General features: G+C 33.2%; 1 protein-coding gene across 2 annotated transcripts in view; it reads left to right on the top strand.

Annotated features, from left to right (window-relative positions):
- Nucleotides 1-12,996, top strand: part of KIAA1549L (KIAA1549 like) — a 169,192-nt gene extending 156,196 nt beyond the window's left edge. For both annotated transcript variants that reach the window (XM_087921182.1, XM_026705910.2), the window contains 2 exons: nt 5,630-5,781; nt 11,292-12,996. In XM_087921182.1, the coding sequence (XP_087777308.1) occupies nt 5,630-5,781; nt 11,292-11,570 (431 nt within the window). In that variant the 3' untranslated portion in view covers nt 11,571-12,996. The remainder of the gene's footprint in view (nt 1-5,629; nt 5,782-11,291) is intronic.
- The last annotated feature ends 232 nt before the right edge of the window (nt 12,997-13,228 follow it).

The following is a 13,228-nucleotide window of genomic DNA, read 5'->3' as shown; positions in this document are numbered from 1 at the left end:
GTGCTTCTGGGCAGCCTTCTGCCACAGATAGTGTGTCATAGACTGCTTCTGAAAAATACTCTTTTGATGAAAATTTCTGGAACTGATCTGTAATGGGATTGCACAAAATTGTTACAGATTTTTACCCTCTGTAGTTGCCTAGCACAGTGATTTTAACCTACATTTTAGGATATATCAGTTTATCCTAACCTCTGAAATACTTTATCCATTCAGCTCCTCCTTTTATTCTCGCTACTTTATTCTCAGTACTAATTTTTATTGCCTGAAAGCAGGGTGACTCAACCCAGAATATTCCTCTTTGAATGTCACACAATATTTTGGAAACCGTGTACTAATAATTTCTTGATTTTGGTTTGTTTTTAAAAATAAGATAGAATAATGCATATTACATGCTTGTTTAAATATCTACGTGTTGGTCAGTTTAGAATTTCAAGAGTGATATTTCAAAAATGGATATTTTTGATGCAGAGATATCTGTGTGTGACTCATTAGTAAAGCATTATTGGTATGATATATTTATATATTATCAATAGTGTGTTGATAATAGAACAAGTTGAGATTTTCTGACCCCTGTCTGGAAAAGGTGGAATGTAAGATATTGTCACTAAGATAGAATGCTGGCATCTCTAGTTTTATGAAAGAAAAGAATGATATGATGAACCAATTTCAATTGGACCTATTGAAATAAGAAAACTTAAGTTATTGCTACTATGCACTATTTGAGTTTAGTGAGCAGACTTGCTAAATAAATTTGACTTCAGCTCCATAATTAAAGCTCAGATTTATTCAAAATGTGCATCAATCTTGCCTCAGTTTTAATTGAGACAGGTAGCTTTATTATTGACATTTGGATATTTGAAAATTTTTTAATTATACAGTTAGTCCTCATTTAGTGACCACAACTGGCACTGGAAACTCTGTTATTAAGTGAACTGGTCACTAAGTCAAACTGCGACTGGGCATATGTTCTTACTTCAGCTTTCTTTTGCTTTACAGGATTTGTTGTAAAGTTGTTGTTTTTTTAATCACCGCCAGGTGATAACTAGGAATGATTATTAAATTAGGGAGTTGCTAAATGAGGACTTCCTGAATTGGTTTTGCCAGTTTTCTTAGGAATAATTATGTTAAAGAATTGTGTAGATATTTCAGCATTACTCCATGTTTGCAAAAATATTCTAGCTTATTTTCTGGGAAGAAATCAGTATTGGTTTATAAAAATTAATGAATGAATAAGGTTAAAAAGAGAATAAGGGCTGATTCTGAGAATCCCAGATATATTTTAAATTGCCTTTTGTTTGAATGCTGACATAGTTATCATACACTCTTTCAGAAAAAGCAGAACATAGAAAAGGAGATAGAGTAAGCCAAAGAAATTAATTTCATGAGATAAAAAGAAAATGCAACTAACCTAATTCACTATAGCTCTACATATATTTTGATCTTTGTAAAAGAATTCTTGCTTCCACCACACCCCACATAGATTCATACACTGACTTCTGTTCTTTAGACCCATAACACCAACATGGAGAAAATAGAATGGGCATCAGAATTTCTTAATGTGTGCCAGTGTATACACAGAAAAAGTGACAATAAAGGTTATCTCTTAATTGTAATTTCAACCAGTGTTAATTTTCAACAAGATTTTTTTTTTTTTGCTATGAAAACTTTGCAGCTTGAGTATGGCTTAAATAAATATTGGAATTTAACAGGGATGGGTGGTTGGAAGATAATTGGGTAATATTTCCACTTTAACCTACTCATTGTTGATATTTTGAAAGTTGGCATAAATGTTTTCACATACAGTACATCGATTTGTAATTCTAAGGCAGATCTCAGCTTCTTTCTTTAGAAAAAAGGCAGAAAGAAGCACTATAGCACTGCAAGTAGCTTTCAAGAAGTCATGAAGCTGTGAAATTTGGAGGAATTATTCTAATCTAGAATCCCATCCCATTAGATCCTATACAGCTTCTAACACAGATAAATGGTTTCAAGAAGGTAGATAGTTTCATTTATAACTGGAACTTGCAAGAATATATGAATATTTTCATCTGATCAGGTCATCGTATTTTCTTGAAATCGCCAAAAATAACAAGAACATGCAGACTAAAATAAAGATAAGCAGTTCAACTGGCAGTACTAACTACAAGAAATAATTTGGGGTTCTCTAACCATTTTGACTACCTCAGAAAAGAGAATCTGGAACAATAACAAAATACATCTTGTTCTCTAATCCTGCTAGGAAATGTTGAGCCATATATTCTGGATTGAATAGGTAAAATATATCCTGAAATTGGCCTGGGGATTAGTACTGTTTTCTCCTCAGTCATGCTTCTTACATGCTTCCATGGTGAATCTTAATTATAAGGGATTCAAAATGTTAGCATGAAATTCCCAAAGTATTAGCAACTTTCAATCAGTTGTTTGTAGGAGAATAAACCATGTATAACAATTTTACAGTTTTAAAATGCCTGCTGCTTCGACTATTATTACTATTACCACCAGTATTTTAAGATTTCTGCTTGGCCACATGAGTCTGGTTTAAGTGGTCTGCACAATCATGATCACAGTTCTTCCCTTTTTCAGAGAGAAAGTTTGAAATGTAAGTTACATATTTGTATTGATGGTGACTTTATACGGGTTCTAATTCTGAGTGATCTTTTCATATTTACACTAGAGCAGTTGGTCCTTTCCCTTGCTGCTTTTCTTTGTTTATCTTGAGGATAGAAGAAATACTCACTGCTGCTCTTCTACTCAAGGTCAGAATGGTTTGAGAAGACATAGAAAAAGTTCCATTCCCCCTCTCCCAACCCTCTAAACATGGATTAAAGGTTAAACCTGCTCTATTTGTGTTGGTTTGCATCCTTCTAGTTCTGGGGGATGCATATTTGTAATTGTGACAACTCAAAGGAAAATTACAATTGCTCTAGCAGGATAGCAGATCCTCACTAACCTTATCCTGGATTTAATGTTACAAGCCATCTTTGTGATTGTAAAGTGTGGTGTAAATATACAGCTGTGGTATAAATATTGGTACTGGAAATGCCTTTAAGCAGTAAAATATTTTCTAATTTCATAATTTACTTGTGTTAAATCTAATCATTCCAACTTATGAATTCAAGGGACTTTGTTTGTAATATAATGTCTCTGTTTTGTTATTATTATTATTATGACTATTATGACTACTATTATTATTACTATTGAAATGGCTATTTTTAGAATTGTTGTTGAGGCCCATAAGGTAAATACACCGTGTGCTATATTCATTCAGGGGTGTATTCATTGACAGAAGAAACAGTTTCCAGAAACCTTTCAAATTCAGTGTTTAAGATCTCACCTCAGAGAGATCTTAAAGAGACATAACTCAAGGAACATATACGGTATGGGATTAACTTCTAATATTCTCTCCCAAATGAAGGTTGCTTGGTTGGTATATTTGGTTCCTTTTATAACTTGTAAACCCATAAGCAACATTTGCGCAAACTTGAGAAGCCCATTGTAGACAAAGAAGGCTGGAAAACTATGTTGTAAATTGAAATGGAAAAATGGAACTTTGTCTTATTAAAATACATTGTTTCTGTTTAACATTCTACGTGTGAAGTGTTTTGTTTTGAGATATGCAAACATATTTGTCAATAAGACACAAAAAGAGAGTAGTTTTGTTTAATAAATAGGCTCTTACAAAGGAAATAGCAACTGATGACAATAATGTAACAATCATGGCAAGTGTTAAGTGCTATTCACTGACTTGTTGAGTTGTTATCTGTATAAATTCCTAAGTAAATGTTAAATGGAGGAAAGAAGACATAAGGCATACAAGTTCCACTATTCAGCAGAGGATCTTATGAGAACCACATTGACATTAGGACATTTTACCTAGATGCTATGATGAACTAAAGAAAGAAGGAAAATAAAATTATAGTATTCATAAATATGATAGTGAATTTAGAACTTAAAATGATGGAGTCATTCTTGAGTCCTTCACTTGATGGGTATTCACAGGAAGGTTACAATAAATTTTACTCAAATTCTATAATAGGTAAAACTGAAATACTATTCCAAGAGAGGTATATAAACGCACAGTAAAGATAGTTGTAGCAAAATTAGCATATGGAGACAGTTTCAAAATAATGCTCTGGAGAGATTTTCCTTAGGAAGAAAACTGTAGCCTTTTTTATATTTACATAAGAATATGTTCCATTGAATTCAGTTAGTTTATACAGATAAGATTAGGTTCCAAAAGTTCTATCAATAGCAATCACAAAAGATGCTAACAGTATGCCAAAGCAAAGACCAAACTACATCTTTGGACTCAGAAAATAAAATATTAATAGCACATGCTACAGGCTGTCTCCCGAACATGGACTTATGGCAGAGATATTTTTTTAAGAAAAAAGAAAAAGAAAACCAGGCTTTATAACGTTCGCTTACTTAATTATTTAAAATTGGAGTTCTAGAAAACATGATGAGATACTTGGAACATTTAAAATCCTAACATGTGAATAATTGCTATCTTTGATCAGTGCTTGAGCAGTGCTTCCTGACCAGACAATAATGGTGGGTTCATTTAAAAAAAAATACTTTGCAACATTTTTGCTGAGAACAGTAATGTGATATCAGCAATTTGAGGAGTGCGTCCCAGAAGATACGAGTGACAGACACTGAAAAATCTATTCATTTGTCATCTGATGAAGAAGGTCATCCCTGTGGACAAGTAAACTCTACATGAAGATATTAGGATTAGGAAACAGCAAGATTGTGACTGACTATATATAAATTCACTCAGATTTTTCACTGGAATTGAAGATTTAAATAACATTAAATGTTAGGTTATTTGAAGTATCTTAAAGTCTGATGCACACAACATAAGACAGTCACATCTATAATGTTATTCCCTTTAATAATCCAACAATTTTGCTCAAAACATGACTAAACACAAAATTTCACTCAGAAGAATGTGCAAATGTGCAAAACCGTGGTTGCCCACAAACATATTTCACATAATCAAAACAGATTGTTAGTGCTTTCCAGAAACTCTTAATCCCATTGTGATTGCTCATCGTTCAATAATACTTCGTTGAAAATGAACCATGGTGGTGTTTGAGCTAATAATTTTACAAAAGAAGCAACACATTTAGAGGAACACTAGAATTTTATTTTGTTTCTCATATCACATATATATTATGTATACTCACAAGTCTTATTTGAAACATGCCCAGGAACATCTCTTTCTATTCTGCATAAATCCAAGAATACACATCTGCATTGTGTCACTTACTGATGGAAATAAGGAATGAAAGGCTGGTACAGTAATTCGCTTGGACAATGAACAAGTACCGCGACTAGTTGCATGAACATAATGCTGCTGTCTTCGCTGTATCAGATAGAATGTCAGTACTGATCTCTCTTTATCTAGGTGCCTTCTCTTCCACAAAAAGTGCCACAATAGTGGCAACTTGGCACTAGGTCCAGATGCGGTAATATCCACGATCTACTTTTGGCAAGAAATTCTCCACCGCCACTTAAACAATGGGATCTACTGTTTGGAACATCTCAGATGTCCTTTAAAATGTTCCTCTATGTTTATAAAATGTGTTCCGATAACTAACTACCTTCCCTATTTTTTTAATAGGAAATACAGTTCCAGCAGTGTTTGCCATCCCAGCGGCCAACCGACCTGGGTTCACAGGTTATTTCATCCCAGTACCACCTGCAGCATACAGAAATCAGGAGTGGATGTCTTATGCTGAAGACCATGATATCCCAGGACAATGGACTGACTCGGTAATTGAACAGATTTTATTTTACTGTTTGTATCTCTGAGTAAACTGATGTATACAGGTAGTAGTCCTTGACTTACAATCCCAATTGAGCCCAAAATTTATGTTGCATTCGTTAACTAAGTTTTGCCCCATTTTACAACCTATGCCACAGTTAAGTGAATAATAGCAGTTGATAAGTGAATCTAGTTTACCCATTGACCTTGCTTGTCAGAAGGTCTCAAAAAGTGATCACATGATCCCGACCCACTGCAACTTTCACTGCAGTAGTTTTGCCAACTGTCTGAATTTTGATGCTGCAATGGTCGTAAGTGTGAAAAATGGTCATAAGTCACTTTTTTCAGTGATGCTGTAACTTTGAACGGTCACTAAATGAACTATTGTAAATTGAGGACTATCTGTATTCCTTTTTAAAAAAATTCCATTGTTGCCATTATTATTTCAAGAAAAAAATAGAAATACATGAAATACCACAAGAATATTAATAAATGACTTGTAATTAAATAGCAGTTTGAAGATATCATATGGCCAACACATTGTAGTACACAACAAGCAACTTAGAGTAGTATAAGATATACGATACTCAATTTCTGGCCAAGAGATATCTCTACTGAACTATAAAAATATTCAAATATAAAAATTATATTTAAAAATTGAATTAAAATAAATGTAACACAATTGAATTAGAATAAACACAATTAAAATCAATGGGAGAGAAAACTAAATACTAAACAATACACTAAGAATACTATAAATAATGCGCAGACTGATTAAAATACAAAATTCTGGACTTCAAACATAGGTTTCAGCACAAATGGAAAAAGCTGTCATTGTTTTTCGAACATTTGCATTCAAATAATAAAAAGGAAGAAAAAAGCACATTCACATACGTAATGGAGTGTCACTGATACTGGTGACACAATTGCTGATTGAATTACTCAGCTATCTAGCTATAAAGTATGATGTTACAGTTTGACAACAGAAAGTTCACTTTGCTAATGTTTCAGGTTCCTTTTATAAAACTTTATTAATGCAAAATAATAGTTAGTTGCTATATGCTTTGTTCAAATTTTCCAGTAGGCCTGAACAGGGTTTAAGTTGAGTATTAGAACTATAAAATATATAGCAGAATAACAGAGTTGGAAGGGACCTTAGAGGTCTTCTCAATCCAACTCCCTGCTCAAGCCGGAAACTCTATACCAGGGGTGTCCAACCTTGGCAACTTTAAGATTTGTGGACTTCAACTCCCAGAATTCCTCAGCCAGCAAAGCTGGCTGAGGAATTCTGGAAATGGAAGTCCACAAGTCTTAAAGTTGCCAAGGTTGGACACCCCTGCACTATACTATTTCAGACAAATGGTTGTCCAATCTGATTGTGATTTCCCAAAGTACTTGGAAAACAACACAAAGAGCTAAGAATGATCTGGTTTCAGTGATCCAAGTGAGATATATACAATGCCAAAACAGACTTTACATAATTATTAATACATAATAATCTACTAAATACATGTAGTTCTTGACTTACAAAAATTAAGCCACAAATTTCTGTTGCTAAGTAAGACATTTGTTACATGAGTTTTTCCCCATTGTATAACCTTTCTTGCTACAGTTGTTAAGTAAATCACTGTAGTTGTTAAATTAGTAACCTGGCTGTTAAGTGAATCTGGCTGCCTCATTGACTTTGCTTGTCATATGACCTGCGACACAGCAACCATCATAAATATGAGTTGGTTGCCAAGTGCCTGAATTTTGATCATGTGATAATTAGGATGCTGCAAAGGTTGTAACTGTGAAAAATAGTCATAAGTCACTTTTTCAGTGCTGTTGTAACTTCAGTCACTAATGAACTGTTGTAAGTTGAGGACTACCTGTATTTAATTCTTCACGGCATTGATGAAGATGTGATTTGTGTTGGTTTTATGTTGTTCTGATAGAGTTTGTAAATTAAATAATAATGATAACCGCTTCAGTGGGTGCCATATCAACAAATCTTGGGGCGGCACTTAGAAAATGCTTGCATTGACTAAATTTCCATCAGCCAATTGCCAAAGGCCACATTGCTTGAATTCACATATTTACTATGCCCATACATTACAACATGCTATTTCTTCAGAGAAGAATTTCATGCATATGAAAGCCAATACCAGCAAAAGAAGAGGCAACTGTGACATTGCCACTCACAACTCATTTTTTGCTATCTGTAAACCAGATAGCAATAATAATTAAGATTATTACATGTTGCCCAGTGAATCTGAGCAGTTTACAGATTACTAAAAATATTTAAAAACAAGGAAATGAGGTGGGAAAAACCCAACAACAACCAAAAATATGGATGGAAACAAAGATTCATTGTATATAAATCTTGTATGGAGAAGATTTAGTTTAGGGGTTGGTGATGCTGTTTCTTTTACATGAAAGTGGCTAGGAAATCAACACTGGGAGAGTTCTGCTCTAGTGTTGTTACAAATCACCTTGTAAGCTTTTAAACAAAGAGTTGAAATATTTTTTTTTTAAAAAGTGAATAAATTGAGAACTCCCATTTTTTTAAACAATGGGTAAAATAGAGGACTCCAGTACTGACATTTTGGGTGTCAGGATAGTGTTCTAGATCATTTGTTCTTGGAAGAGCATAAAACACCATCTTATATATATTAGTTTCTTTGTAAAATACAAGCTGCAAATGAAATCAACTATTAAAATAATAGTGCACCCTCTCCTTAGAGACCGCAGTCTGTTTCTTAAATCAGTAACAAAATTGTCACTAAGCAAAATGGTTGCTAAGTAAACATGTGACTGAGAAAGAGATGCTGTGTAAATCAGTGGTTCCTGCCATCTCATTCAGATAAAGTTCTCTTGTACAGTGTCCTGTGCCTGACCCATTTATTCCTGGTTTCTGCTCCTCCCTCCACAGGATAGAGACACTGGATAAACATGCTATCTCTTAATGCTTTGCTCTGCAGTGCAGCTCTTTCCTAACAAGTGCTATCTGCAAATTAACAAGTGCAACTTTGTGGTCTTAATTATTTGATTAGAACTCTTTGCTCTGCTGGTGCCTGAAACTGACCAGACTTTAATCAGTTTCACACTGAAGGTTTTGTTTTTAGCTTCATGAAATTTAGTGGTAAATGTGCAAATTAGTCAAAAAATTATTTATTACCATCATAATATTTTTGAATGGCTACTAAATGAGGTAAACGCTAAATAAAGAGTGGCTGTAAAAACAAAAAATAACAAAAAGTGATAAAATAAATGTTATCAATAAAAATTACTGCAATTTATCTATTAAATTGCAATTTATCTATTATTGAAATTTAAATCTTTCTGATATCATAAATAAGAAAACCACATATCTCTCTGGCATCAATTCTTCTCTTTATTTTATATCCCCCTTGGCAGAAGTCTAGTATTCACAATATTTTAATTTGTGTTGGTCTATTATTTCTTGGGTACAGAATGTTTCTTGTGTAGAGAGCTACAAAGATGTTTTTTTGGGCCACAGCCTGGATTTGCATTTATTCCATAGTCTCAATATGGCATAAATAACATCATGATTTTTGAAATCAACATTAACTTTATCATACCACAAATATCCATTCAACCCAAATCTCATGTTATCTTCTTTTAACTCTAAAAGTCTTCTATTTCTCAGCAATACCCACTTTTCCATCCAAACCAAACAACAAGCTTCAAAATACAATTTCAAATCAGGTAACTTTTTTCTTTGGAAAAATACTGATTATCTTGTGGATAGCATGTTATCTCTACCATTCATATTTACAAAAAAATAGAATATTTTTTTTTATAACGGCAACAAAGCTCTTATGAGAAAATGCAGATTTGCAGATGGCTAGGTTGATAAAAGCTTTTGAATCCTGGATTTCTCAGCATTGTAGTTCTCCTTTACCATTTTTATGGGCCTGAACTAGAGAAATACTGGCCTCTAGTGCTTTATTCCAAGATGTAGGTTTTTTAAATAAGCATTAGTTGAGTAACAGGAGTGTTGTTTAAAACATTAGGTGCCTAATAAATTTTGATTTTATGTTGCAGTCTTGGAGCAGGATTGAACAACAAAATGGCATGATTTTGTATGGTTTAAATAGAAATAAAATCTGAAAGAATCTTGCAATTGCTTTTCATTGTTTTCAAATGTGTCCCTTAAGTTTCAAATGGTAATTTGTTCAATAAAACAATATTCAGCACAAAATTCTAAACAGAAAGAAGAATATTTTATATCTATGTATTTATTAAAATACTTATTTTCCACTCACTATCTAGGAATCTTAGGGCAGATTACAATTCTTAAAATATGTAAGAGAATCCAATAAAATGAAATGTCCAGATTTTACAATCCATGTCCAATAGCCCTATTGTAAGCAATATTTTTTCTCCAAACTAGTGTGAAGATTTCCTTGCATACTTTTTACTATATATCATGTTAAATAAATCTTTTGCTCTATCAATTCTCCTCTTTCTGCAATTTCCTTATCTGAAAAAAGCATGCAAACTATTTTTTATAGATAATGTGTCTTCTTTTTCCTATTCTCCAGTTCACCTAAAAGGTTCAGATTCAGCTTTGGTTGCTCCGACGAAAAACATAATAGAGATCTGCAGACTCCAAGTAGAAGCCTAATTTGCCTTGGGCTTTAAACAAATATTATATCCTCTTTTCTGTGTATTGTATCAATTTGAATAAAACATCAGCTTTGAAAGGCAATAATGTTCTATAATTTTTGAGAAAAAGTAAATAAGTTAATATCTTTCCAATAAAATATCCTTTAAAATTGTCATGTATAGGAACTATTGACTTAACTAGTAAGATTATTAAGAAAAGGGGCTATAACCTATTATTAGTTTCAATCTTTAGCTTTGGGGTTATTAAATGAGAAGACATTAACTATTATACAAAATTTATGCAGAACAAAATGTCTTGTTGTCAGATTTTACTTGAACCCAGCCTCTAAAGCATGCAGAGATTTTAAAAATTAAGAACAATCCAACAGAATAATATCCATAATATGTATTCTATTACTTCCAAACTAATTCAAAACCTTATTATCTTACGTAATATGATAGTCTCATGTTTTCAGATAAGATATCTCTGCTTTGATTTAGTGAATTAGGATTCAATATGTTGATAATAAACTGAAATATTTTCTGTTTTGGAGCTGGGGCAATGCCACTGGGGCATGTACCTTCATGTCCAAGATAAAGAGAAGACTCATTCCAATTAGAGAAGTTAGTACCTCTCTTGGTTTGTCTCAGAGTATACTACTATGCTCCAATCAGATTACTGAGGAATGGAAAACCATTGATTTGACAAGGAGCTTATTGATTTCTAATGAAAATGATTTCATTCGATGATTTCCACTCAAAAATGGCATTTTCTTTGGAGTAATTGAACGGATTATCTTATATCTTTTCCCAGGTGATATATTTATATGAGGTAGGCACTGCAGCTGTTCTATGTTGTTGTTTAAGTGAGAGGAGTTCACCTTCTATTTAAAATCTTCTATAGGTTCCACACCCTGGCTACATAGAAGTATATTCACATCCACCTTATCAGCACAACTGTCTTTCAAGGCTTCATCCTCAGTATGGTGAATCAGCAGATGTGTACCCAAGCCTGGAACACGCTCTGCACCCCGCTACAGCTGGATCTCATGAAAGCATAATAGAAAATGATGCTTCAGTCAACCTTGTCCCCAATCTTACTACAACTGCCTTGGTGAGGGCAAAAAGAGAAGTAGCAAAGTTAGCCAAGAGGCAGACAGAAATGTTCGAATTTCAGGTCTAATGGGTTTCTGCTGTGTAGATTTTCATCACTCTAGCTTTTAAATTAGACTTGTCAAAAGAATGCTCTGTTTTTCCAATTCTGATAGAGTCAATATTGGACCTTTTAAAGTGATAGCAACTATAACATCAGTTCCATGCCTGTTACAATAAATATTCCCTGACATTCTTTGTAAAACATTGATATATTATAAGCAAGTGTCCATCACATATATCTTGTTTGATGACATTTCTACCACTGTAAACATTCGTTAAGCCAAATGCCTGCTTACTGTTCCAATATACAAAGTGCTGGGAAAGCACATATATAGACCACTCTATAGCAACATGTGCATGTAAAAAGTAAGTTTTATCTTTCTGGGTTAAGAGGAAACTAATACTGTGATAATTAAGGGACATGTATTCTTTCATTAGTGGTCAAGTAAGTTACATTTTGGAACACAATAGAAAGATTGAATACAACAAAGCAATAGAGCTCAGCTTTTTGCTGGAAAGCACATTTGGACCGCAAGAATTCGATATGTATGAACTCCACAGAGTGCTTTATTAATGTCCTCAAAGGCTTGATCATTGTTTATAATCCAAAAACCAGGAAAAAAAGAGCTGGTAAGAAGTATAGTAGTATAATTAATGTCTAAAGTGCTGGTATAATGTTACCTTTGAGTTACACAGAAACTTTTCAATAGTGTCTCTGTTGATTGTCAAAAGAAAAAAAAAAAGCTTGACAAAAAAAACCCCAGGTGTTAAAAGCTCTTGAAATCTTCCAGTGAAAACAAATTCTCTATGTGCCCTATTTTTAAAAAAGGATTTCATTTTGAACAAAATGAAAATGGTGAATTTGAGAACCTTGAGCCTGACTCAGTTGGGAATAATGAATGTACTTCTTTTTACAAAAAAAGTAAATAAATCTCTGCTTAAGACAGAGCTCTATTCTTTTTCTTGAGTAAATAATGACACGGCTATGCAAAACATGTCAAGAAAACCCATGGCCGTGTAGTCAGTGGGCAGGAAGTGAGCATGACTCAAGGGAATGTTACCTTTATAGTCTGGCATCAATATTAAGGTTGTGAATAAGCAAACAACTTGGTTGGTTGAACAAAATAATATGCTGTAAATATGTTGCTGAAGTATTTCAACAAATTGTTCTGTTGAAATTGTTAATAATCAAAAATGATTTTGCCAAATCTAGAATTATATATTTTGAAAGATAAATGTAATTCACTGTTTTATTGCAGTGTGATGAAAATAACGTGTGGAATGAAAGTTGAATGCAAATATGCTGATTCATTTAAGATAGCTCCAAAAATGGCAGACTGTTCACAGAAAAACATCCATTTATAATGCAATCTTCAGAAGAACTAAGATTGTTTATGGGATAGCAAGCTGGATGAATGGATTTTTGCTGAAATAAAAAATACCTTTTTAGCCAACTCATTTCTTCAGTTTCTGTTTCGTGGTATTTTGTGATAATTTCATTTTTTTTGTTATTTTCTTAAAAGTAGGTAAAGAGGGAAATGAGGTTGTATATACATTACAAACTTAACCATCACACTATTTTTTGGGGGGGCGGGGGTTAAGCAACAGAATGCAAAGCACAGAAAATGAATAAGAAATTGTAACCCTTAAAAAACAGTAAGTCAACAGAAACTGTATTCTTGTCTT

Source organism: Pseudonaja textilis, chromosome 1 (assembly GCF_049901715.1).
Source record: "Pseudonaja textilis isolate UNSWEBS1 chromosome 1, rPseTex1.2, whole genome shotgun sequence".
In the NCBI taxonomy this organism is placed as follows: Eukaryota; Metazoa; Chordata; class Lepidosauria; order Squamata; family Elapidae; genus Pseudonaja; species Pseudonaja textilis.
Note: the sequence above shows the minus strand (reverse complement) of the source record. Positions and strands in the feature narration are given on the sequence as shown.